Genomic DNA, 27,977 nt, shown 5'->3' on the forward strand with positions numbered 1-27,977 from the left:
TTTGAAGGTTTCGATAATTTTATAAGATGGATTCATGACCAATATATTTTTACATAAGATAAATCACAAATAAATTACGAGACTGAAAACACTAGTACACCATGATGTTAAACAACCTTCTTATCAACTTCACTCATGTTCATTTGAAAACAAAAGGAACAGGGTTTTTCTCTATTCAAAAATATATTACTACACAAATGACCATGACAAGCTTTGCAGATTAGTACATAGGTTGACTATAATAAGAGCATATTTAAATAGATAAATAAATAAATAGTATTTATTAAAAATATACAAATAAATAAATAAAATAATAACAATAATAATAATAATAATATTAATAATAATAATAATACTCTAAATAAAATGCATCTGAGATTTTATTTGGTTTAAAGTACTAAACTCTAATGGAAACAAAACTTTAGGTAGAACAGAAATTCTTGGAGAAAAAAAATGTATAACTTAACTCTGAAAAAATCAAAATTATATGTTCAATAATAAATCAAATGGCCAAAATGGATATGATAGTAAAAATTAGGAACAAAAAAAGAAATCAAAACAGAAAAATAATCCTCATATAATCTAAACAGGAAGTTTCTAGGTTTCTACCCTATTATATAAAGGCAATTTAATAAGAATGACATCTGTACAAAACAGAACATCTCCATTTTACAAACAGCATGACAAGCAACATTTTTTTTTAGGAAAAGACAATTCTACACCGCATTCTAAAACTGCATTATTTAATCGATAGATTATCAACAAATTATGACCACTCTGATTTCCTTTACTGATGGTTTATAATAAGTATGTACCTCATTATCATACATTTTTTTTGCAATCACTTCTTGTAATTTGTAACAGCTAATACAGATTTTCTATTCCTTGCTACGACAACAATTGCGTAGCTCTTACACTAAACCTGTCAAGTTGGAGACGCATCGGGCATGCGATTCTTTTGGGAATCCAGAAATATATAAGATAACGGCTATAACAAACCAGTGGCCTTATGCTTCAAAAATTATTTCGGTTTTGTTAAGATGTTAACAAATAACTTATGTAAATATAAAACGATATGTGAATAGATTACAGTCTTTTCTATTAATAATCTGACACTAGTTAATCTTCACAATTAAAAAAGCAACAATAAACAACAAAAGGTACCCCCCCCCAAACAACAACAAATACAAACAAAAAAATACCCTAAAAACCCCGCATTTAACATGATTATAGAGTCTGACATCACAACTTCCTTAAATTAAGACCATCATTATTCCAAGCAAATCGGAAAGTGCTGTAAGTAAAAGGGGATCTAAACCAATCTTCTCTTTTTTGTTGGTCATTTTGAAGAACGATTCCACTGCTACAAATTGAAAAGCTGATGAATCCAAAATTTTAATTCCATTGAACACAATGTACTATTATTTATTTTTTTAAAAATGTATTATCATTCTGTCCAAAATTGCTTGATAAAATACTTCCCTGCTGTTACTCATATACATATTTCAGAAAATTGTGTAATCTAACTTAGACTTGAGAACAATAAAAGTTTGGATGACAACAACGCTCTATCTGGTGGAGCTAGGATTACACATAAAGAAAGAAGAACACTGTATTGCAATATATTGTAAACAAATTATTATCATATTGGTCATAACAAAGCATAAAACCAGAGAAAGTTTTTAAAACCCCACCAAACTATGACAGATGAGTATGTACATGTAGCATTCTACAGACAACTTATTGACATACGAAACTACAAGCACTCAGTTCTCTGATTTGATCTTACACACCATCCTTTTAATTATCAGGAGATCAAGATCAAAACATACTATGAGTCCAAGGAACAAGTCGGTGGTCATGTCTAATGTTTATGCCCCACCATACATACAAATAATTTTTACTTAGAAAATAAACTCGAACTCAAGAGAAGTGAAAACGAACTTTGATGGATACAAAGACCTAACATTTTTTACACGAGAAAAGAAACAAAACCTTTTTTACACTCTTATTACTGAATGTAGAGCACAAAAATATTCCTTTCTCATGATTATTTCTATGTCATTTAGTATATTTGATCCTGAACACCTCAGATAGGAGCTGACATATCAGTAAATAACATTGAAATATGTTTTTTAAAGTGATAACACTGATATGCCTAATCAACAAGATTAGGAGATGGACTGATTCAGTGATCACTTATCAAATATGAATGATAGGAGACTTAAAGTGTATCCAAAACCGTTGAACATGATGCTTTCTAAATAAAATTTCACGATTTAAAAAAAAAAGGGAATGTTTAAAACAAGGCTTTCAACTGCATGCTCTTATACAGTTTTCTTTGCCTTTTCAAGAACAATTGATTTAATGTGTATCATTGAGGGGAAAAACATTTTGGAACATTGTGACGGTGGGACTGACTATCAATTAAAGTAATAGTAATGATGGCAAATTAAAATTAAAAAACATAAATGACACAAGATATTCATATATGGCAACAAAAACAAATCAATCCCCAAAAACTTACCACCCTCATCAAACAATACAAAATATATAAGGCTATCGGCTACCTTCTAAACAATAAAAAGGTTTCAGTGACTGTTCTAAATTCATTCAAAACAGAATACATGTCTATTTCTAGATTCTATATATTAAAAAGCAAACTTGTCTTTACAAGGGCAATATCTGAAATGCCGATAAGGAAAACGGGTGAAATATTCTAAAAATTCTGAAAGTAAAATAAGATTAATATTGAACTAAAAAACGAGAAAAGAGAGAAATGACTGTCTGCGGTCTGGCATTGTTCAGCATAACTATTGACATTTTTTGTGTCATTGACTACATCTGCTTGATATCTTTATGAAATTTGCTTATCAAAAACCAAAAACAACCCCAAAACAAAACAACACGTGCACAACACACACACAAACAGTTGTCTTTCCAATCATCTTTTTTAAATCAAGCTAACATAAATAAATATACAAAGCAATGAAAACCAATCAGTAGGGGCGACTACGAATAGCTATGATATACATATAAATATCATTCTTTAAATGTTCAAGCATGTAATATTATGAAGTAAACAAAATTGTTCATGATATATCATATACAAATACTATGTACACATCATTATCATACTTTCAATTAATGATAAATCATTCACAACTATCAATACTGGAGAGAAATTTCACAAAAATACGTCCACAATGTCTATAACAGATGAATGATGTTGTTCACATTTGCCACATAAAGAATGCAGACATATGTGTGATGATGCAGGAAAATGAGTCTGAAGCCAGCAACCGTCAAAAAATCATAATGCTGGCAACACTCAAATTTTAAATAAATTGTATAAAGAAAAATTTTAATTTTTAAAAGTCTTTATGTCACATCTAAAAAAAAAAACATTTTAGTTTTTACAAGTTTTCAAGTAGGTCCGGACATTTTACTTTTAATGATTTTCGAACACCTATATCTCAGCTCTTAGTTATGATAATTGCATCTAAAAAGTGCTCAATTATCAATATGTATCAAAGAGTTACTGTGAACCGATTTTCCAGTGCTTCACACATATTTCAAATAACTAGAAAACTTGGTGAATGGCTTGAAACAATATTTCATTTATCTAGTGAACAAGAAAAATATGATGTCTTTTAAATGGAGATTAAAATTGGCATGATCAATCCCAAACGATTATTAAATATGTGATAATACCCCCACGATTTCTATATGAATTAACACGACTGTACAATGACAATTTATGGATTTGGTTAGAAAGAGTTGGTTAAAAATATCATCAGTAATGTGCAAAGTGTTTGTTCTTCACGAATCAAAAAATCAAATTTCTTTTCAAATATGTGAAGCATCACTAGAACTTAGCATCAAAATGTACATTTAATGTGTGTTCGTACTTAACATGAATTGTCACATATAATATTGTGGGCAATATCAAGTTAAGCATTATCTCACAGGAATGGTCATAGCAAAATCACTTAAACAGATATGCAACTATTATTCACTTATTCACTACAGCATTACACGAGAGAAGAGAGTACGTGAGAAAAATATCAAATTTTGAACAATTTTATCCACTATTACCACATCATTTTTTCAATATGTTCAGTCTAGTTCACAAAACAATAGTATCACTTTCTATAAGACAAGACAACATAAACATGCTGATTAATTATAAGTTGTGTTCTGTTAAGAATAAAAAGCATGAAAGAAAGAAAAACAAATACTGGTTTCTGAAATAAAAAATGAATTTTGTAACCATAGAATTCATGTGACAGTAAAATCCTTTCAAATACAACTCTACTCCATCAACATATCGGCAAGTTGATGATAATCACAACAAGCAATGATTAATGATGTTATTCTCAAACCTGATATGACATTCACCAATCAACAAATGGAAATAGAAGGCTGTGTGGCAAACTGAAGAAACTTTAATTTGAAAAGAACAAAAACATTATGAGCAAGACGTCAAAAAAAAAACAAAAAAAAAAAAAAAATGGGCTGAAGTTACCTATCAAAATATTTAAAGAATTTACCTCCTTTTTATCTTCTGTCTCGGGTAAAGTTTACAAAAGTATAAAAACAAACACAATCCAAATTAAACACTTTACCACACAGCCTTGAGTGGTGCTTCAGTTATAAATAAATATCAAATACATATGTGAAGAAAAGCTTTTTCTCTGAAATATGTGTCAATTCTTCCCGTATTCTATAATTTTGTGTAATCAGTGAGACCTCAGTATCTGCTCTCGCTACCATAGCCTCCAGAAACGGCTCCTCTAGCAGCACCTGCTGCAGCATCAGCTGCTGCAGTCCTCACAGTCTCGTTCTTCATGACACCAGAGGCAAATTCAGCCTGGGCTTTTTGGAAACTGGCACCAGTGCTCCTGTAGATGCGATGAACCTAAAGACACATTTAGCAGAAATCAGTAAGTTACAGTCAATCTGGTATTACTTGAAAACAGCAAAATACTGCTTGCGTTTGAATGATAACAAAAATTAACAGTTCACATATATTACATATACATTACCATCGAATATACTATTCTCTCTATTTGTGATTATATGACTTATAACATTTGGGGATACTTACAACTCTTTTACATTTAATGTGAAGATGGTGTGAAATTAATGCTAATTTTCCAAAAAAGCAACATTAAAAATTTTTTTCATGCTTTTTCCAAAATTTTGCAAAATCAAAGACCAACAAATATTGTCAGGGATAGGGACAGACTTTGTAAAAAAAAAATCAAGGTGTACGTAGCCTATACATTGTTTCCAAATACCATGTCGCAATTATGTTATTACAGTAATGCAACAAAGTGGTTATTCCTAAAGGCACAATGAGGGAAAAGTAAATGGCCATGCAAAGTCATTACTTTACATGGATGGGGATTTTTCAGTATTTGCAGATATATATAGAGGGGGAAATGAGCAGTTGACTTGTTTTGGACTCATGTGTGTGTGTGTATATGTGTGTGTGTCTGTGGATATGAACTGGTGAGGAATGATTAAAGTGCGACAACGTTGATGAAAATAAGGTCTGCATCACAAAACGTCTGGAACGAAATGTGACTGTTATTGTATGTAAGGGAGAGAGAGAGAGAGAGAGAGAGAGAGAGAGAGAGAGAGAGAGAGAGAGAGAGAGAGAGAGAGAGAGAGAGAGAGAGAGTTTGAGGGGGAGGGGGGAGAGAGAGAGGGGAGGAAAGGGGAGAGAAAAAAATGGTGTGAGACTAGTTGAGTGCTGTAAACATTGTTTGTGAAAGTGTGTGTAAGTTTTTAGTAAATATAAGTAACGATGGCACTTATATGATGCTTATCCACGGTAAAGACATGCTCTAAGCACTGCACAATTACGTCCTCCAGCCAGTAGCACATATAATTTTGATACTTAGTACCAGACAACGCTAGATCGCGGGTGTAAATTTAACCTGTTTAGTCCCTCATTTAGTCTAAGACTTTCATAGGCAGGCTTTGTGAATAGCTCGTAACGCGTTTTAGTCTGGGACAACGGACATAGTCTTGGACTTGTGTCGAAGCCTGGTCCATGAATCAGATCCCTGCTGTATTCTAGAAAAGTTTTATGTACCATAAAAAGATGTAGTTTTGATTTTAAAGTTTTATGGCGAAGAAAATGGGATAGTCAAAAAGATTATAGATTTACAATTGAAAGAGCAAATGAAAAAGTAAGACAAAGGGGAAGGGTTAAAAGAGGAAAAGATGTAGATTCCAAGAGCACTTAGTGAACTTAGTTTGAAATCACCTAAAAGTCTTATCCAGACACAAGGAAAGGTCTCCACTAAGAGGAATACACTCAAATGCTTACAAACCATTACATACATAAAACCAACAAAAATGTAACAGTACATAAATGAGAGATTACAAGGGAATAAAATATCATCTCCCATAACTATAACTTTGCATTTGACTGTTTTGTCCCAGCCAAGGACCCGGCCAGGGCTAGGTCAAAACTAAGTAACCCTATTCCAAGACAAAGACAGAAAGCAACGAGGAAAAAGAGGATAGAAGACACAGCGTGACCTCCTGCCCACAATGGGAGGTCAAATACCCCTCCCAGATTAAGATGTACAAAATTCTAATCATTAAATCTCTATAATATAGGCCTGTGAGAAGTTGTGATATTGCTATTCTGTATTCAGATCAGTAGTTTGTATTTGCCTTTCCTGATCGTGATTACAATTTGTGATCTTTAAACGTAATTGTAATCAACAAAGTGTGTATATTTCTTGGACTTCCCTGATGTGGATTAAATCCATTCAACATTGGGAGAAATGTATGGACAAGGGATTGGGCGATTGACTAGGTAATCTGCTCCCCTACAGCTTGAAAGACATTACAACTGCCATCTGCTAATTCCATTAAAAATCATTTCACATTAATTCATAGCCTCAATCGAAACAATAATTACCTGTCTAGTGATATGTTCACTTTCATCATACATAGAAGTAACAAAAGTTGGTGAGAGATTACTTGGGCATACAGTAGTGAAATATTGGTTAGAATAAAATTTCAAAGTAATTTTAAAAAAAAAGAGATCAGAGAATCAACAAAAGTTCTCCATTATATCATTAAAGAAAGAATTAGACAAAAGGCACTGAGGTTAAATCTAAAACTGACATGTTACATATAATTTAGCTTGAAATTCTTAATTACGAAAGATAATTATTCATTATATATATATATAACTAAATGTGATAAGATTCATTAATTATAATCAAAGTTGAGATCTTTAATTTTGATTTTGACATTCTTCTCTACATAAACAATCAATACTAAAAGGCAATAATCACATAGCTGTTAATGCAATGGGGAAGGAAGTGCATGTGTATACACTAGTTGACCATCATTTCATGAAACAAAGAGACATTAGATACAATAACAACAAAAAGAAAAAAATCCACAAATTTTAGCACTTCAGACGAAGATGCATTAACCTCTGTTTTGTTTTTTTAAGCCCATTTAAAAATAATAATTTTAAAATTCGAAATAATTGAATGAATAATTTACAAATAAAAAAATTTGTAACAAACTCAAAACACTATTATTGTTACTCATGTATACTGTTTGCCCATTTTTCATAAAGTTAAAAAAAAAATGAATGTGAAGCTAAGGCTAAAAAACTAATGGAAAGGACGCATAACAAATAAATACAAATGATATATGTATCTAGAGCAGCGGGATCTATGACACATTTGCACATGTAGTGAAAAAAAAAAATCAAAATAATTATGTATATACTCTACTGAAGTGATAAATCTGTGCCGAATTTAATAGTCACCTTACACTTATTTGTTAAGTTTTTGATATATAGCTGAATATACCGAGTGATTCAGAAAAATTGTCCCCTGTTTGGAGGTCTCCTACTTCTTTCTGATCAAGCCTAAAATGATGAAATTCTCATGGCATAAAGAGCAGATATCTACATTTATGTAGTTTTTATATTAATAAAGTTGAGTAAATTCTAACTACTTTACAGAACAATCAAAAACATGGTGGCTTGAAATTGTGTGATTTCTTACGTACTTGGTTTCATGGTTTGGTTAATTACAATCGCTTGAGTGAGAGTTACTTTTGCACCAAAAAAAGAACCCATAGGAGTATTTAAATTGACTTCCGTTATCTTTGTCGATAAACAAGACCTCCTTGGTGAAAGTTAAAACACTTTTTTTTTTAAGTCTTTAATATTCAGTAAATTCGATTTTCTAATCAATAAGAAGAATTTCATGCATAACCCTATCATGGTCAAACAATTGAAACATTAAAAAATGTACAATAAAAGCACAAAAAATTTGCCTATTTTGACAGGGTCATTTCAACAACACTTAAATAACGCTTATAATTATTTCAAATTTAGAATAATAAATATGTATATTTGCATGCATAAAACTGATTTAAAAATTGAAGAAATTTGGCTTAAATAGAATAGACACAAGAAATTGCCAAACAGGAGGCAGCTTTTCTGAGCCACCCTTTATATACAACAGTAAATTTCATTTTGGTATATGACATTCAGCAAATGAAGAGTTTACTTCAAACTTGAGACATAAGCTGTACCTTTCCTTCACAAGAACGAAAATTTATGAAAGATTTAAAGTAGAAAATCAAGACTTGACACTCTTTTGAAGTTAAATATCAAATATTGTACACTGAATTATATACATATATTCTCTTATGCCCGTCGTCCACCACGACATCATAAGATATCGTCACATAGTCATTCCACGAAGGAATATAGATAATTCATCAAACAAGATGTCTGATGTCAACAGGAATCACCCATGTTGTCCAAGTGAGCAAATTGGGGGTTAATAATCTTGCTCAAGGAAAAATGTGAAAGTGCCTGAAGCGGGGCTCGAACCTGGGCCCTTCTGGGTCACAGTGCAATGCCCTAACCACTCGGCCACTATACCTCTATTGGGTTGCGCAAAAAATAAGTCCTTTTAAAATTTACCCTCTTCTCACTTAAGAATCAAACTCTTCAAAAACTATATAATAGTAATTCTTTATTTTGTTGAAGCTGTCAATTATGAAATGAGAAAGATATACGATAGCAAACCAGTTCTGGGCCTCATTGTACGGATATTTTTTTTCTGCACCTACCTTAACCAGGAGCATCATACTGAAAACTGCTTCCAAGGTGAATAAAAAGGCAATGATGAGCATGAATCCCCCAACTCCTCCATCATCACCAACTGTCTTGAGACCATTAATCCAACCCCTGTATATTACACACCAACGTATACATTTATAAAGTTTACAGAACATAACAGAGCCATATAGAATATCAGTTGACGGCCGAACAATAGATAGTCATGATCACAGATTTGACAAGCAAGTTTTGAATAAGATAATGGATAGATTCTTAATTTTTTATTTTCTCTCTTGAAACTATATATTGTTTTCAAACCATGTATTATTGTATAGTTTAATTTAAGTAGCCTCCCGATGTAGTATCTGAAAATATTTCTGCAAATGTAGATGAAAAATATATATTTATATAGATATTGTTTAAAGTGCTGTAAATAAAACCGATAGTAGTCACCCAAAATATATTTACATAACTATATCAAATTTTTTGATAATACAGCTATAAACACACACATTAAACAAAAGACTTAAGGCAATTCCCAATTTCCTTTTAAGACACTGACTTAGGACTATGAAGTATTTTTTAAATCATTACATACCCCCCCCCCCCCAACCTCCATATGAGGAGGAAAGCATAACCACTCACCAGTGTAACAAGAATAATAGTTTTGCATGTCCTTATAGAAATGGATTATTATGAAGATTCTACACTGCATTACAGTTGAACTAAAACTATTTGGTTTGGAAGGCTTTATAAATCAAAGATATCAATTCTTTTACTCTGTGAATTGATTGAATTTGATTGTGACCATAACTATCCATTGTGTCTTACCAAATATATACACCACATATTTAAAGAAATGAAACAAATATGAGAAAGGAAAGAGGGGCCAGTCTACCGAAACAGGTACCCACTACAAATAAAAGGAGACTGGGGAGATTGAAGGAATATACATACATCCATGCAATAAGCAAGACAGCTATGTCATTATATCTAACACAAAGGACAACATGCTGAAGACCTTGAATGGCAACAATCAATGATCTATTTTCAAAATGAATTATTTTTTATTATTCTGTATATCCCTCTCAATGGCCGATCTTCTTAGCATCATTGTTGTTTGAATTTATATTTAAGTAGATTGCCTTCATAAAATTTTAGAATTTTGTGGTTTACTCAACCATTTTTACTTGATGGTGGCAGCATCTTAGATATCAACGTGATTTTTTAATGTTTTATTTAATAAATACTGTTTTATGTGTTGCATTAGTTTCAGCACTTCAGCATGTGAAAAATTGATACCTTGATTTCATACATCACAGTATGAGTTTCTTTTGTTAATAGTAAATGATGGCTTTGGTCAAGAACCGTTCAACCCCGGGGAAAATCCAACCACGTTGGAGATTTTTTAAACTACCAACAACATGAAGGACCACTGGACATGAATAGTTTCTCACATGTCAATATAAAGCATTTTCTATTGGATAGTCTTACACAACACTGATAGACATGCTTCGTAATTGATTGAAGAGGGATCTTGGCCTAAAATTAGAAAACCGCATATTATTGGAGCTGAACGGTTTGTCACTGAAGACATCAATATGTTATTTTGTATGTTTAGCTGTTTATGACCCTGAAGACATACAGAATTTTCAAATATCCCTGGACATAAATTCGATACCAGAGACATTTAATTTCCTGCTTTGACACCAGTGTGTCAGTCCACAGAGGTACCATACATGATGCTATCTGACTTGACAAAGATAAGACTACAACAAAGCATTTATTAATACAAGGCGGTGTCCCACAACGTTAATGGTGAAACAGTTGACAGCCTTTCATCTAAAATAGTTAAAGAGACATAACCAAAATTATGAATAGTAAAAAAACAGTATAGAGCTCTTTCACTTCAGCAAGTTTTTACTGCATATAACCAATGATTTAATCATTATAAAAAATTATGAAAACTCTGTTAAATAGAAATTTAAATATTAAACAATTATTAGTTGTGATTTGCAAAATTTACCATGAAAATCATGACAAACTTAACTCTGACCAAATGTTAAGAAAGGCTGTCAAACACTTTCAAGCGGTTGAAGGGTATAACATGCTCTAACCAAAACATTGCTTTCCATTGTTACTGGATGAGGGAAGGTATTAGTATACAACCAATCCAAAATATACACCAAAAAAACATACAAGAACTAGATGGAATGCGGACATCCTTTGTTTGCTTAATACCTTAATTAGCATGGTAAACGAAATTATTGCCAGAATTCCGAAAAAGATGCCGATAAAGATCATGATCAGACCGACTGCGACATTACTGCCAACAAGAGACAAACCTGAGATGATTCCACTGTCAGTCACCCAGATAAAAGTAAAATGAGAGAGTAGAAAACAAATAATACATTTGCTTTGTGGAGAAAAAAAAAAAGGATGCATTAAATATAGATTTTTAATGATGTGTTTAAACATCTGCTGCTTAAATATCACAATATGCTTTACAGTTGTAAATGAGATAAAATTAAGTAAATTGTTTAAATCACTTTTTTAAAAAAGAAAACAAATTTCAGTGTGTGTTACTTTTAACACTATCAAACCCCCCCCCCCCCCTCCCCCAAAAACACGTCATTTTAAACTACAAAAGAGTTAAAGGCAAAGCAACTGTGTACAATGTTAACATAAAGATTACAAATGGAAGATTATATGCTAAACAATGGCTACATAATAAGCGCTGAAATAACAAATGAGATGTTTAGTTGACATCTCTGAGCTTTGGCTTGACTGTCAACTAAAAACTAATATATGGATACCCCTTATCTTCCTTTTTCCACCCCTCAAAGGATGGAACCCCTCAACTCTCAGGAAAAAGTCTCTGACATGTATAATAAACTTGGTGCTTATTTATTTATAAAAAAACAACCCCACTACAAAAAAAAAAAAAAAAAAAAAAGCAATGAAACATCTCAATTTCCATTCTTACAGGGTTTGAATTATTTTCTGCTCACAATATAAAAAAACAACATGCTTATTTCCTCACCATTATAAATACGTCCATAAATGAATTTAAAAGAAGAAAAGACAAAATCAAAATCGAAATGAAATATGGAGAGAACTGAGAATTGAAAATTAAACAAGTGTAAGATAAAACGACCCACTTAAGTTTTAATTTTAGAACTTGTATACCAATATGATATTCTAATAATAAAAGAGTAAAAATAAAAATGTAGTGCTAGACAGAATGACAGGAAAGACCATTTTATGATCAACAATTAATGTTATGTTAATATAAACCAAGATGAGGTCAAGAAGTTCAGTAATGATTTAAGTAAGAAAAAAAAAAAAAGGACATGCATTGTATCATCTGTTCAATTCATCCAAGAACACTTCCTTGGTAGAAAGAGTAAATAGGTTGAAGGAAACATGATCAATATTATAACTGTTAGCACATCTTATAGTAGAGGAAGTCATTAAAAAGCCATATGACCAATGGAAATGTGAGTTTCTGAAACGTTAAATGGCCAGTATCAATTGCCTGTCACCCTTTCGACAGGTTGTTAGTATATTGCAAAGTACTTTGAATCATATCTAACAGACCAGCAACCCATTCACTGCTGGATAGACAGGGGGATTTAGAAAATAACCTTGACTGATACCAGTCTCTTTCATTGTGAGCTGCGCTCTATCAACCTTACCAACTGGGACCCTTTAACATGCTTTATAAATTCGATAATCAAGTGAGTAACTGAGGACTTTTTTTTTTTTTGACAAAAAGAAAAATAAATGAAAAATATATCTCCACTTCAGATTATGTTATTAATCATTTAAACGCCAATCATCCCATAATGCTCTCAAAGGTCTGACTTTGACTTTGTGAACCCAAAAATGGTTGGATCCAGTCATTTCGTTGTTTGCAAACCAAACTGGTCTGAGTTCTGTAGCTTATATTTTAATTCAAAACTAAAAGAACAGCAATGAGACTGATGTCTGATAAAGAGCATCAAACTGACTAACAAAAGACCACAATAATGTGTTCTTTCTTTCTTCCTTTAAGGTCCATTGGATTGGTTCTATTCTGTACCAGATCTAAATAAGATCAAGCCAACCACTGGATGGACTGAAAAACTATTGTGACACATAAAGATGTGAATAAGGCTTGTTTGAGAATCAGTCCTATGACCCAAACTAATGTGATATTTCAAACAGGTACTTACACTGTGAAATCAGTAATCCCCAGGCACTGCACCACATACACACAGAATTGGAAGAAGAAAATGAAGAAAAACACAAAGAAATTGAAAGAACTGTCACTCCTGGGGAAATAGAAGGGGAAAATAAATATGAATGGGCGTAATTATTCCACAGAAATACATGAAATTCACTGTCAAAAAGCTTTAAGAAGCCTATTTTATCTGTATGGCAGCTGCAAGACGTGTATTGAGGCAATTATCTGGATAATTGATGGTTCGCACGTAACTAATCATTAACCAATAAGAAATTTCCTGCCATTTACCCCGTTTCATCCCCTTGAACATTTATTTCCCCGTATGAAAAGGCCTGAGATACCCTTAGTACATGTCAAACACACACACATTGGTGTGCGACGCCCAAAATGTGAGGGAGTGAATGAAAGGTTACTTTATTCCTCCATCGGTTAGAGCAAGTTTTGAGAGTTTCTATTGTTTTTTTAGCTTATAATAATGCAACTAATAAATTAAATTTAACAAACTATAATCAAAATTATGCTGATATACAAATGCAAAATATATCAAAGACAATGATTATAATTATAGAGTGTTTGGTACCAACATAAAGTTCAAAGTTTTCTCAAATTGTTGCTAATTTGTTCATATTGGTAAAATCGACTGCGGTTGTGCATAAGTGATTGTAAATTAACAGTAACAAATGTGTTAAGTATCACGGAAGATAACCTGTTGCAGTGGTTCGGAAAATGATGGGAGTGAATGACCTCTTGACCGCAGCGTTGTGATAGCAAGAGCATAATATGGTTACAATGGTGCTAGAGGTTAATACAAGTATGTGTTGTTACTACTAATCTGCTCGCAACAAAATGGGATCCTCACTCACTGTTTTAATAATATAACATTACTTGGATAACTCATCAAGATAACACTGCCACTGGTGAGAATGACTGTCCACAAAATAAGGACAATCATTGTGAGTGAGAATAGCTTACCAATTTTCAAATTATATGGTTTGTTGATGGCTGATGATGTGGTGGTGGGGGTGGTTGTAGTAGTGGTGGTAGGGGTGATGGTGTGGCGGTGGTGAAGGTTGTGATAGTGGTGTTAGGAATGATGATGTGGTGGTAGTTGTTGCAGTAATGGTGGGAGGGAAGATGATGTGGTATTAGAAGTTGATGTAGTGGTGGTACGGCTGATGAGTTGTAATAGGGATGATGATGTGGTAGTAGGTTTTGTAGTAGTGGTAGTAGGGATGGTGATGTGGTGGAGGTAATTGTAGTAGTTGTGGAAGGGATGATAATATGCTGGTAGCTGATGTAGTATTAGTGGTAGAGATGATGATGTGTTGGTAGTAGTTGTTGTAGTGGAGGTATGGATGATGATGTGGTTGTAGTTGTTGTAGTAGTGATGATGTGGTGGTAGTTATATTAGTGATAATAGGATGATGATGTGGTGTCAGTTGTAGTAGTGGTGGTAGAGATGATGATGTGATGTTAGTTGTAATAGTGGTGGTAGGAATCTGATGTGGTAGTAGTAGTTGTAGTGGTGGTAGGGATGATGATGAGGGGGTAGTTGTTGTAGTAGTGGTGGTAGAGATGATGATGTGATGTTAGTTGTAATAGTGGTGGTAGGAATCTGATGTGGTAGTATAGTTGTAGTGGTGGTAGGGATGATGATGAGGGGGTAGTTGTTGTAGTAGTGATAGTAGGGATGATGATGAGGTGTAGTATAATGATCAATTTCTTTAAATTCCCCGGACAAAAAGTAAACTTCCGTATTTTCCGGGACAGCCATTATTTTTTACGAATTTCTGGGACAGTCAGCATACCTGGCATCCATATCGATAGCTTGACAGTCAAGCTATCAATATGGATGCCAGGCATAGCAACAAGAGGTTACAGAGGAAACATAAATTGAGAAAAACAAAATCACATTTATTCTCATGATCATTAGTTCTAAAGCCTTTTCTGGATTGGAAAAAAATGATTTTTAATTTCAGACGGAGAGCGAGAGTTGGCTAGGAAAAAGGAGAATGAATCCTCCTTACCAATTGTATTGAAATTATTCACAATGATAATAAAAATTTTGTCTGGGAGACTGTTGTCATCATCAAGCCTGGAACCTTAATCTTGGAAGCAAAAAATTTTTTTTTAAAAAATACAACAAAACAAAAACATCTTACCAGGGGGGGGGGGGGGGGGGGGGGGGGGGGGGGGGTGTCTGGGAGAAGGTGTGAGAGTAAAGAAAAGATAAGCAAAATCAAAATTGACAAATATTAAGTAAAACAGATCCATCTCTTTACCTAAAAGCCTTGTAGAGCGGCCGGTACCAGCAAAGGAAAGAGCAGGGAGTAAACAACAAGAGCCATAAAATGGATAGACCAAAAGTGGCTCCTCCATTAGAGTCAGTGATGAAGTATGCCAAACTGCCCATCACGTTGAGTATCAAAACTATAACATGAACTGCATGGAAGAGATGAACACAAATATATAAAGTAATTTTTTATTTTTTTTCAAAAAGAAGTAATTGTTAAATAAAATGTAAAAAGTAAAATAACTTTAAACTAAATCTATTATCTTTATTAATAGATAAAAAAATTCATAATTCATTGCGTGATATTTGGTGTATCCTCCAACTACTACTTTTTATAGTAGAATTCAGTTGTGTGTATACTTGTTAAATTTTTTTCCATTTTTTAATGGTGTGTATCCCAGACTGCACAACTATATTCCAGTATTGGTTTAATTAGGATGCACCCACACAAATCTGCTCATTAAATTAGATTTCAAAAATATATTTACGCATAGATCTTAAAAATTTTTTAAAAATGAAATAATGGTCTTCAACAACCCTACCCTTTTCACCCAAGAATCAGCAACAGTTTAAAACCAGTATGAGATATAAAAATTAAAAATGAACAATCTAATCCCATTAAAGAATAGAGAGAAAAAAAGGTCATTTACAAAGTTATATGCTAAGGAACAAACAATAAAACCTATTTTTACTTACATCCCCAAAGATAGTAGGCTATTTTGACGATTCGCTGGAACTCTAAAGGGATGTCAACATTGAAGTCTTGGAAGAAACATGGACCAACAGGGCAAAATGCAGGGAAAGGAGGCCAATTATTTTCTCGACCTGAAATATGAAGTTGACTTTATTTCAATTTTGCTGCAATGTAAATTAAGTAATGATGTCCACGAATTAAGATAATATCACTATAATATACAATGTTTTCAAAAAAAATCTTTAAGAAATTTTGTAATCGCTATTTTTGGCTAAAATTGTTATCTTTGGGCAAGGGATATTTACTCTTTGACCGATTTCATTCTATTGTAATTCCAATTGTTAAAAAAAAACTCCTTATATTCCCCAGCTTTTACACCTGAAACTGGATGACGTTTAAAAACAAAAAATCATTGTTTTTTATTTGCTTGTTTTGTCTGCCGAGGAGACTGAATCTTTTGATTTACAAGAGGTCTTATTTCTGAGAATTGAGTAAAGTTTTATTCATTGATGAATCAGCTTCCCTCGTGGACAGTTGGGATAGAAGAATGTTGTGCTACAGAATGAAGAGCAAGAGGGATGTTAAGGAAAACATGAAATAATTAACAGGGGCTATGGCACTGGAACACTTTGAGGAGAAAATGGTGACTGACGAAAAATCCCTATTCAAGCGAATAACCAAGTGTATGGATGCTGAGGTTTATATTGATCAAATTTTGCACAGACAAGGCGTCCCCTTTATAAACCACATAGGAGACAAAGCTGTTTTTATCACAACAATGTGCCTCCTCAGGGGGCACAAGGAATAAGAGACTGCATGGAGGTTACTGCAATCAGATTCCTTTGGCGGCCAGCTGTAAGTTCAGACCTCAAACCTATTTAGCACAGCTGCAATCTTCTCGAAAGATGAACAACGGGATGACAGCGGCTAGCAAGTAATGCTTACAAATTTTGGAACATTGTTGAGGCAGAATAGAATGACACCACAGCAAATGTCACAAACCCCTTGATAAACTCAACGGGGAGACTTGTCTGAGCAATGATTGGAAATCATGGTGGTCATATGCCTTGCTGACTATGGTGTGCCATATTTTTCCTCTGATTCCGAAGCAGAGCAGAGCAACCCGACTCGTGTTCTTTGTGTAGTTAATTTTAGGATTATGCCTATATGTTGAGGAATTTTTCTCACATATGTTAAAATATATTTCATTTCTGAAACGTAAATGGACCAGCTTAAAAAACTTTTTTGAGTCACTTTTGAACATGTTATATGTACTATTCTGTGTCAAAAGACAGTTTCCATTACACTAATGAATGAATTCAGGACATGGTCAAACTTTCATCAGTTTCTCTAGATTACATGGTTATGCCCCAAAAGCGTATGACAGGAATATTTAAAAACCTTCTCAAAGTGACGAAAACATGTGCATTCAGTTGATATTTTGACTCCCATCATTTTTTTTTTTTACTTTGAAGAGGTATTCCAGAAATTATTTTGGTGCCAGACCTTTGGTTTTTAAAAATATTTTTTATCATTCAATATTTCTTTAAAACAACATTTTTAGTGCCTCAACATTTCAAAAGCAGCCCTTTGGCAAATCCATTTATTCATGTATCCACCTTTTCCCTCGTTTCATTCATTTTCAAATTTGATGTGATGTCAAACTCTCTCCCTCCTCTTGTTCATCACCAGATTCCACTTGTTATGCATCAAAGCAATGGCGTTTGACTGCTTGCCTTATGTCCATTTATTTCACCACCCATCGACAAATCTTTGTATCTTATCGCATCACAATACATCCTTGAAAAAGAACTCTGCCTGACATTATCTTTGAAGTTGAGAAAAAAAACTCACTAGAAACAAACTTGAAATAGTAGATAGTTTTAAGACAATACACACTTACTTCCACTATATTTTTGAGCATTTTTCAACTCCTGTTCTTTTTTCTGCAACTCAGCTGCTTTACGTTCTAGCTCCTGTGGTAAAATAAAATTGAGAAAGAAGTCATTATTTCTTACAATTTATTCAATGCACATCACCCTTAAGGGTGTAATTGTTTTAAATAACCAAAAAGGAACAACCCCCCCCCCCTCCCTCCCAAAAAAAACAAAAAACAACAACAACAAACCACAAACCACAAAACCTGAGCCAAATGCGAGAGAAAACAAATTTCGGATCCAACTCTTTAAATCATTTTAAAGAAATGGACTGGGTTGAAATACAGCATGGGGTCAATGAAAGATAATCAGACATAATAAGAATTGTCTATTAAAATTGATATGCTGATGATATTAAATATGAAAAGTTTGTTTTTTCCTCTTCAAAAAATGATACAATTCAAAGATAATTTTAGTAAGTCATATTTGAGTGAAATATCACTAGAAACTTTAGCACTTGTTTTTTACTAAAGAAAACGTTCATTAATAAGATGGAAGAAAAAAAATATAAAATGTAACAAACTGCTTAAAATTCAGTGAATGGATCATTAATGAAGAGAAAGCAATAGATAATCTTTCAACTTTCATGTCTAAGAGAAAGACTCTTGCATATGCCATTCATTGCCAATGAACACACCATGGGATCAAAAGTCTGCCATAAGGCTAAGTCGTATTCCATACACCATTGCACATATGATAGAAGTGTAATGAGCAAGTCCTCAACACGAATCAAAACCACTTCAAACTTTCCTTGCTGACATCCAGCACTTACCAGTCTCTCACAGCAGGAGTTCTTCATGCCAAAGCTCTACCATCTACCCGAATAAAACCCCATGTTGACATATTTTTTGTATTGTATTGACAGACTTGTCTTATAATTTGCATTAATCATTTTATAAAGGACCCTAAAGTAATTATTTATAACCCCTAGATTAAACCTGAGCCACTTATGATATAAGTTATGTCGTGTGGTTTGTAATGATAGCCCAAAACAAACATGATAGGTTCAAACCCAGACCCAGACAATTGTGTTCACTTGGCGCGAAAAAACACAACAAGCAGCTGAAAAGTCAAGTCTCATAGCAAAAGGAATAATTCATTCTCTGCTCACCAATGGTGTTGTGTGGGCTTTCATTGTAAAACTGGAGAACACTGTGTAATTTTATCAAAACATCGTGACATGTGTCAATGACCTAGACAGATGAATAATTTGGTTGGCATGAATGTGTGGCAAGTGCTCAAATTTGTATGCTTTATAACTTGTTGGTGATATGAACTGCATATATAAAAACACATGATATGCTTGTAAAGTGGCAAATGGAAATGAACAAAGGCAGCAAGGGGTCAGAAAAAACGACATCATCCCGATGCCTGCCTAAAATCAACCATGATACTTTTATTCTTTAACCTAGTAGTATAATCAACTGACAGAAACAATAAATATACCTATTTTAAAATAATAAATTAAAATGACTATCATTCTGCTGATAACAATTTGGCAAGCAAATATTGTCCTCATCTTTGAATGTATCTCACTTCTAAAATTCCTGGAATCTAAGTCAAATTAATCAAAATTAAGGCTTTCCACAAATGCTAGGAAAAAAAAGAACCTCACTCCTCGCAGTACAAGTGTTTTTAGGTGTTTGACGACACTTTCAACACTATTTAGGTCATTTAAGCGTCCGTTTCTAGCTTTTATAAATTTTTAACGGCATTGAGGACCATAGCTGCTCAATCGTGTTAATATTGCTGTAATAAAATTTTATAAAACCATAACTGTTACATGTTTGTTATTTAACAATGTTTATTTACAAATTCTGCAGGAGTTCACATTCCTGTAGATACTTCAAGTCCCTGGTTTCATAATGTCGTAACCTTAACTGTTCTAACTGTACATTCTATCAAAATATGTCGAACTGTGAGGTCACAGTTACAGCTTCTGCAGAGGGGCTTTTCATCCCTATGTAGAAGGAAACAGAGTCAAGTTATTTTGACCTCGTCTCTTCTTTTTAACCCCCAAGTTGGGTCTGGGGCCGAGGTCAGTTTTGATTTGATTTAATTTGTTTTTAACTTCTCGACTCCAGGATCGTTCCCATTCCTTTCGTACATACTTTTTTATTTTAAGCTTTAAATTCTTGGATCACTGCCTCCTTTGCCAGTCGATCCACTTCTTCATTCCCCTGGATACCCACATGGCTGGGTACCCAGAGAAATCCTTTTTATTAAATAATTTATGTGCACCTTCCAGATACGTGTGATTCTTGTATCGGTGCAATAAAAAGTTGAGAGTCCCTTGAGTATGGATGAGTCAGACAAGATTAAGAATTTGTTTTTATTCTATCACTCAGCCAAACCGAGAGCATTAGGATTGCTCTCGATTCCGCTGTAAAGATTGAAACATTTTCGTCCAAGCGAAGTGATCTAGTGCCTTCCGATGAGTGATAGGCACACCCTACTGCATCTGTGCTCTTTGAACCATCCATAAAGAAGTGTGTGTAGTTTGTGTATATTTGTAATATTGTTTTTAAGTGTCTGTTTGTAAATATGTGGGTCTGTTTGTGATTTTTCAAGTTTTGTTTGGTCTATGTGTATGGACCATGGTGGTGTTTTTGCTTGGACGTATGAATGTATACTATCTAAATTGATGCTCATATCTGCGTGCAATGTCTTGTTCTATTCTATAAACTAATGGTGGTGTCATTTTTGGGTGCTTACGAAATCTTTGAGTGTCCTATCCGTGTAGTGTACGTGTTTGTGTATTGGGTTGCTGTGTAGTGATGTAACCTTAGTTACATACTGGAGAGCCAGCATTTTCCTCCTGAGATGGAGAGGTGGCTTATCTGCCTCAGAATAAAGGCTTGCCACTGGAGAAGTGCGGAGAGCCCCAAGTGCCAAGCGCAGTCCCTGGTAATGAATTGGGTCCAGCATGCCTAAGTAGGATGGTTTTGCAGAGCTGTATAAGAAAGATGCGTAGTCCAATTTAGTTTGAATAAGGGTTCAGTATATCTTTACAATAGTTAAGTGTCCCATTCCATGCTCGACAGAACTCTCAAATTTAGTTTCCTATCAAAGATCACACCCAGGAATCAGGCTTGGTCCTTTACCTCAATTCTGGAATTGTCTTAGAGATCATCCAGCTCTTTTATTATTATTATTATAATTATTATCATTATTATTACTATTATAACCATTTTCATCGTTATAATTTATTATAATTATTTCTACTTCTATTATAAACTTAAGTAACCATCATCAATGCCAGCAGCACTACATTTGCCTTATTTTAAAGTAAAATAACATAATAACAGCAATTTGACACTGTGACTATGAACTGCTTTTTGACAGACTATTGGACTCTACAGCATCTTGCTCTGTGATTTTCAGTCTTTTCTCACAGTAATACAATTCAAAGTTAAAAGATTAATGGTGGAGGTAACAAACTCACTCAAAGGTAGGTTGAAAAATGTGATTGATTAAAACATCAGCTGTAATATTTTTCAAGCAATTACAAAACACCAACAAATATGCTACATTAATAAGCTCTGTCAAAACTATATTTTAAAATATAGTTATAAAGAGGAATCTAGCAAAAAATGAACACCATTCTGGTTTCACAAGGTAATTCCATGATTAATTTTCTTTCAGATTCCACTCAAGTTTAAAACACACACACACAAGTTGAGTGTAATTTAACCCATTTTGACAAATCATTATTTGGTGTGACACAAGTTGAATTCATCTACTTTTTCAAAAATTAATTTGCCTATAATTCAGTTTGGTTTAGGGCCCGGCTAGAAACATTTTTGTATCTAAAGGCTGAAAATAACAGCTGATGTTTTAAAAGGAAGAGGGGGGGGGGGGGGGGTTTATAAATTATGCTGCTCATCAATGTACAAAAAAAAAAAAAGAAAAAAAAGAAAAGACCCCCATTAAATTAAAACCTTATTTATTGTGCTTGACAATTGTCTCTTCGAAGTTGAGGTAAACACATGAAATTTATTTTCAAACATTGCAATGAATATAATTATCTCAACATTAAAAAAAAAAAGAAGAAAAAAAAGAAAAAAACAAAAAACCACATTGGTGACTGGGAAAGGATGTTGCAAGGTATGCCGGAAGGGTAGATTGAACTTCATATTGTGAGACTCAAAAAGTCTGAACTGACCTCCTCCCTTTGCTGAATGTTGCTGTTTGGTCCCAAGAGAGGTTCCTTCTAGTACATAATGCAAAGTCAGAATGGGATCACATAATTGTGATTCTCAAAATCGTGCAAGAGACTATTTTATCATTATCTAAAGAATCAAAATCACATTGGCATAAAATCGAGTCCAACGAATTTGATGTATTTCAGCACATGTAAATCAGTTCTGATGAAATTTAGGGAGTCGGCATTTGTACTGACACATTTTGAGAACCACTTGAATAAAATAAATATGAATTTTTTGTAAGTTGGATATAGCATACTGGCAGCAATAAACACAACTGACCTCTTCAATGGAAGTATCACCAGCATTCCACAACTAGCATATGGACATTATAAAATCAGAATTTAATTAAATTGTCTACAAATCAAGCATTAAATTAAGTCTTACCACCATTTTATCATCAAATAAAATTGTAATTTTCTCAGCGTTCAACATTTTTGATTTTAAAAAAAAATGTAAAAAGCGCCCTTCTTTGTTAAGAATGTTATTAAACAGACATGCTTAAACAACAAATTTCCTCGAGAATGGTTGGCAAATTTGAACACTATTATGGTTTATTCAATACCTGCCACGAAGAGTAAATAGTATAGTTTTCATAACATTCAAAAAGTATTAATGTACATAAACCTCTTTCAGATCCTTACATAGATCAATCTCTGTTCACCAAGCTCGATGCTCTTCATAATGTTTTTATTCCTCAACAGGTGGTATGGAACCAAATTTCCTATTTTCACTACAGGATAGACATTTGTGTTTTTGTGTTTTTAAGGATTTTACGGCGCTTGCAACACTTTAAGGTCATATCAGCGCCAGTACAAAGGAAGAAAATGGAATAGTAAAAAGTTCTAGAATTACAATTAAAGCACCCAAGAAAAAGTAAGACAAAGGAGAAAGGTTCCAATAGAGAAAAGATGTAGATTCGAAGAGCACTCTGTCAGTGTACCTAGTTTGAGATCACCTAAAAGTCTCACTCAGACACCAGCACATGATCCCACTAAGAGGAATACACTCAAATGTTTACAAATCATATGTTAAAAATGAAAAAATAACAGCTCATAACAGAGAGATGATTTACAGGGAAAATAATATCATCTTCCAAAACTATAACTATACATTCGACGGTTTCCTTTCCAGCCAAGGACTCTGGCCAGGGTCAGGACAAAACCGAGTACTCTCATTCCAAGACAAAGACAGAACATAATTGGACAACAGACACACGGGGGAGGTCGGGAACCCCACCCAGTACAGCATAGACAGCCTGTTGGATTTCAGTTGTTTACTAGCACTCTTAATATAGTTTGTGACCAAAAAAAAATTACAAATTGATGAATCACTTATGTATATCTTGTCAAAATCTTACTTTTGAATTGTCCATGTAATAAATATGGTACTAAATATGATATATTGGAATCTCAAGAACATGGAGACAGCTTGCAATGCCTTCATTCCGAATGTAGAAAAAATTGGTTCTGAATTCATGACTCATGGTATCTTAGAAAATCGCAGGTAAAGCCTTTGTTTCATGAATTGCTTTAAACTTTTTGCACTATGTTGTTCTTGAGGCATTCCAATTGTTATATAGAGGAATTTAAACGCAATTAAGAAAGAACTGACACATTCTTGTTGAAATTTGCTTAAAAATTGCATGAGTGCAGTGTTTCAGATTATTAACTAACATAACTCCATTGTTCCTCAATCATTCATAAGTCATTGGTAGAAAAATCTACCTTGAATGTATACAGATCATTATTTAGGCCAATTAATGTACAGTGGCATGACAATACAGATTATACCCCATTCACATATGTGACTTGGAACTGTCTTTGGGGCATCCCCAAAGCAGATGGTATAATGATCTATACAAAAGCGATAATGCATGAGATTAGGAGGGCTGCTTTGAGGTCTCATCAGTAGAAATTAAACTGCTCAGGTTTTGATGGCCCAAAAACCACTAAGGCACCTTTGTTTTCTGTCTTATAATTTCCTCAGGTTTGGGGATTCCCGCTCAGTTTTCCTCTTTATAATGGACTTATCCCAGAAAAATTGCCAAGGAAAACACTTCAATACTTTCCTTTAAAAATAGTATTCAGTTTAATCAGCAAAACATTATATTTCAGTTAGCAAGAGAAGGAAGCTGTATCTAATGAGTCTGAAGCAAAATTTTTGACCCTCCACTACTTTCCTTTGCATTCGTCAGATTCCTTCAACAATACTTATAATAACATAACCTTATATGCAGTTGAAGGAGGAATATTTGGCATTTCAGAAAATGAATTGGATTTTACTATTTCTTCGCAACAGAGAGTTTGAAAGACCATTCTCAATTATCATTCACTTCATAGTGACATCAATCAACATCTTTGTCGTCAGTTAAGAAAGGGTAGATCACTCAAGTTTGACAACTATGTTAAACTTGTTTTTACCTGTTTCCTCATTAAACTATGCCAAACCCTTTTGCAATCCTTCAAAGGAAAAATTTTCTTTTTTTTCTTGTCACAAACTGTATATCCATAGTCGGGAACACCTGAGTCAAGTGGGATAACATATGCGATGTGTCTTACCAAAGGACCCAAGCTAGAGCTTTATAATCCTTGTCACTTATCAAGACAATTGTTTGACCCTCCTTACAATATGAACCACAGTACAGGTAAGTCGCTCATAATGAGTTTCCAGCGTAAATTTCTTATCCATTTGCTGTGCATATAATTATTAATTTGAAATTGCCATCTCTTTTTGGTCAACCAAAATAAACAATGATATGTAAGGGACTGAATTCAGAGAAATGTGACCTATAAAACTCTAAAATGATTTGTTGTGTTATAAAATTGTAAAATCCCCCAACTTATCATTTAATAATGATTTGAAATCCTAGCTCTCAGGATGATCATTTGATGGCTTTGTTCATATCGGCACAAGTACTGTTCATAAGCAGGTTAATATTAATAACAACCAACTGCTAACAACATGCTGGTGGAAATTTAAGATTGGTTAACCAAACATATTATCACACACACAAAAAATGATACAAATGGTAAAAACAAAACTCTGTATAGACAACATTTTAAAATGCATGCATAACATATATTCAAGAAACCAAAAATGATCTAACCTCTTGTCTTTTTTGTAATTCACTTGTGTCAACTTTCTGAGCACCTGTCTGAGTGTAAGGAGGGGGATCTTCTGAGGGGTGCATAACCGCTGGCTGAGACTGAGCAGGCCGTGGTGCAGGAACACCACCCTAATAATAGGACAAAGTTATAAATGAAAAAGGCATTATGATATTTAATCTTCCTAAATTTCTTCAAAATTTCAAGCCTTGTATGATTATCAACATTATGTGGTGCTTTATTCCCATCTCCGAATATGTTGCAAGCATGCCTGGAGTCAATGTTAATAATAATATAATATTAATAATATATATTCATCAATATAAAATGGATATTTGTTTACAGACATGGCATACATAAACATGTATAATTATAATTTAAGAGAATTTATGGCGACAATGAATATATAATTAATTTTATAAAGTGAAATACATTATCCTTATGGCCTCTAGTTTAAATGTATCCTATAAAATAGTACTTTAATCACAATTGCGCATTAAAAATTCGAACATTATTTGGTAAAAAGGAATTAAGATAAAGTGTTGACTTTGTTTTGATTGATAAAAGACAATGGCTACTCTTGAAGAACTTATACATTTGTTTAGGGGGTGATCACTATCTTTCATAACTTTCCTTTGTGCATGTTAAAAAAAACAAAACATTATTATGATCATGTTAAGTCCATCAGGGAGCGACAGCCATTGGATAAAGTATACTTTGACATGCTGCATAGCTGATGATGGTTTATTGACATGCACGAGTATTAATCTTTTCATAAATTAATTCTCGAGTAGGATCAAGCACCATGCTTCGGTGACAATTCATGAATAATAGTTTTGTAGGGTAGATGCTTAAAAAAAACATTCCCTAAATAAATCAACTTATATTTTTATATACTCGATAGATATATAAATGTGTTGCCATGTGACATTAATTTTTGGTGCATCCACCACTTTGACAGCTTTCTTTTTAAAACGGAAATATTTAATTTGAATTTGATCTAGTCCTTATCATTTGAACCATATTTGAATCAATTCATTACCTGATTTGCAGGCCTTGTTTGGTTTCCATCAGCAAAAGGGTTGTAATCATCTAAAGCACCCTGTCGATTATATCCTCCACCTGAGCCAGCAGCTTGCTGTACTGAGGGATCCTAGAAAAATAAAATTGAGTTTGATAAAATCAAGATGTTTGTAGACATTTAGAGACAGAATAACTGCCCAATCTTTTGAATTAGATCAATAGAGCACTCTCCCATGTCAAAATTATCATGAAGAAGTGCTCAAAGCTATCCATAGATGCATCAAATAATAATAAATAATAATAATAATAATGTAATTAATTTTTATAGTGCCTGTCCCATACATTATAGCTCTAGGCGCACAATATACATGGCATGCAATATATATCACTTTTTAAAATCACTCTTATCATATTATCAACAACATTTCTCTAATAATAATAAAAGTAAAAGTAAAAGGAAGGTGAGAAAACATAATTATTTTTAAAAAATGTAAAATGGGGTTTATAACAAAAAATAATGTAATTAAATATGTGGTATATTATGAAGATTGCTCATCCATTCCTTTTCAACTTTAATTCTATCATTATGATGAAGCAAATGTGTAAATATAGGCTGAGTCAGAGTCACTAGAGATTAGACTCACTTCTGTTGTTTTACTCATTACTGAACTGCCGGAACGCATAGACGGGTCTAGTTGATGTTGTGAAATAGAATTGTAAAACTGTATATTTACATTTGGTCGACGTCGACTGCTAGGCTAGATAAAATGGTGCATACTTTCGTTACAACAATGAGCTAGATCTCACTACAAAAAGAAATGAAAGTCAATGTCTGTGGTGTGGGAGGTGACAGCCAGAGTCAGGGCGGGTATGAAGAGTATCTACCGTGTCAGCGATGATTAAAAATAAAATAAAATAAAAACTCACCGCAAACGGACTTGAGGCATTTGGGTCAGCAAACGGGTTGTCAAAATCAGACATGTCTAAGGAATAAATCTAAATCAAAGCTGTTCTCTCAAATGTATTTATGGTCTTATAAGAGCATCCTTTCTATAGTACGTTGAAGTAAAGACCGTCAGCAGACCGTTCCTCAACTTACGACAAATTTCATTACAACAGGGTTGCCAGATTATTTTTCAACAAAATGCCAGGGGAAGACTCAAAAAATGCCAAAACACTCCAAAAAATGCCAAAGTCTGTTGACTCCCACCCCCACTAAGAAAACTACTCACTTTTGATAGACAATTTACTATCATATCCTGGTGGCTTGCGTGTTTTCTTTTCTTTTTCTTTTTTTTTTTTAATTATACTAAATTTCCTGTTGGGGTAATTTTTTACCTACTGACTACTAAGTGAAGTGCTA

The 27,977-nt window shown here is 33.4% G+C and overlaps 1 protein-coding gene across 6 annotated transcripts; it reads right to left on the bottom strand.

The window, feature by feature from the left end:
• Positions 1-27,725, bottom strand: LOC144966372 (secretory carrier-associated membrane protein 1-like). 6 transcript variants are annotated; one of them, XM_078902756.1, is made up of 10 exons: positions 27,542-27,725; positions 26,634-26,744; positions 25,594-25,722; positions 22,767-22,799; positions 18,246-18,318; positions 16,345-16,473; positions 15,638-15,797; positions 13,345-13,443; positions 9,139-9,256; positions 1,616-4,921 (listed from the first exon to the last, which is right to left on the bottom strand). In XM_078902756.1, the coding sequence occupies exons 1-10, from the start codon at positions 27,593-27,595 to the stop codon at positions 4,754-4,756; spliced, it is 1,074 nt and encodes a 357-aa protein (XP_078758882.1). In that variant the 5' UTR covers positions 27,596-27,725; the 3' UTR covers positions 1,616-4,753. The 6 variants fall into 6 exon arrangements, with proteins under 6 accessions (XP_078758885.1, XP_078758883.1, XP_078758882.1 ...); XM_078902755.1 differs by lacking the exon at positions 22,767-22,799 and adding an exon at positions 22,445-22,489 and having other exon boundaries at positions 4,610-4,921; XM_078902753.1 differs by lacking the exon at positions 22,767-22,799 and adding an exon at positions 22,445-22,492 and having other exon boundaries at positions 4,610-4,921.
• Positions 27,726-27,977: the final 252 nt, after the last annotated feature.

The sequence above is a fragment of the Berghia stephanieae genome, chromosome 2, assembly GCF_034508935.2.
Source record: "Berghia stephanieae isolate SIO BIC M18660-M18661 chromosome 2, UCSD_Bste_1.3, whole genome shotgun sequence".
Taxonomy (NCBI): domain Eukaryota; kingdom Metazoa; phylum Mollusca; class Gastropoda; order Nudibranchia; family Aeolidiidae; genus Berghia; species Berghia stephanieae.

Excerpts from the sequence above, each read along its gene's own strand:
- LOC144966372 (XM_078902753.1), bottom strand. The coding sequence starts at position 27,595 with ATGTCTGATTTTGACAACCCGTTTGCTGACCCAAATGCCTCAAGTCCG. Across the intron at positions 22,493-25,593 it reads AATTACAAAAAAGACAAGAG|AAGGAACCTCTCTTGGGACC; the intron begins GTTAGATCATTT and ends ATTATGTACTAG. Across the intron at positions 18,319-22,444 it reads ACATTCAGCAAAGGGAGGAG|GAGCTAGAACGTAAAGCAGC; the intron begins GTCAGTTCAGAC and ends ATTTTACCACAG.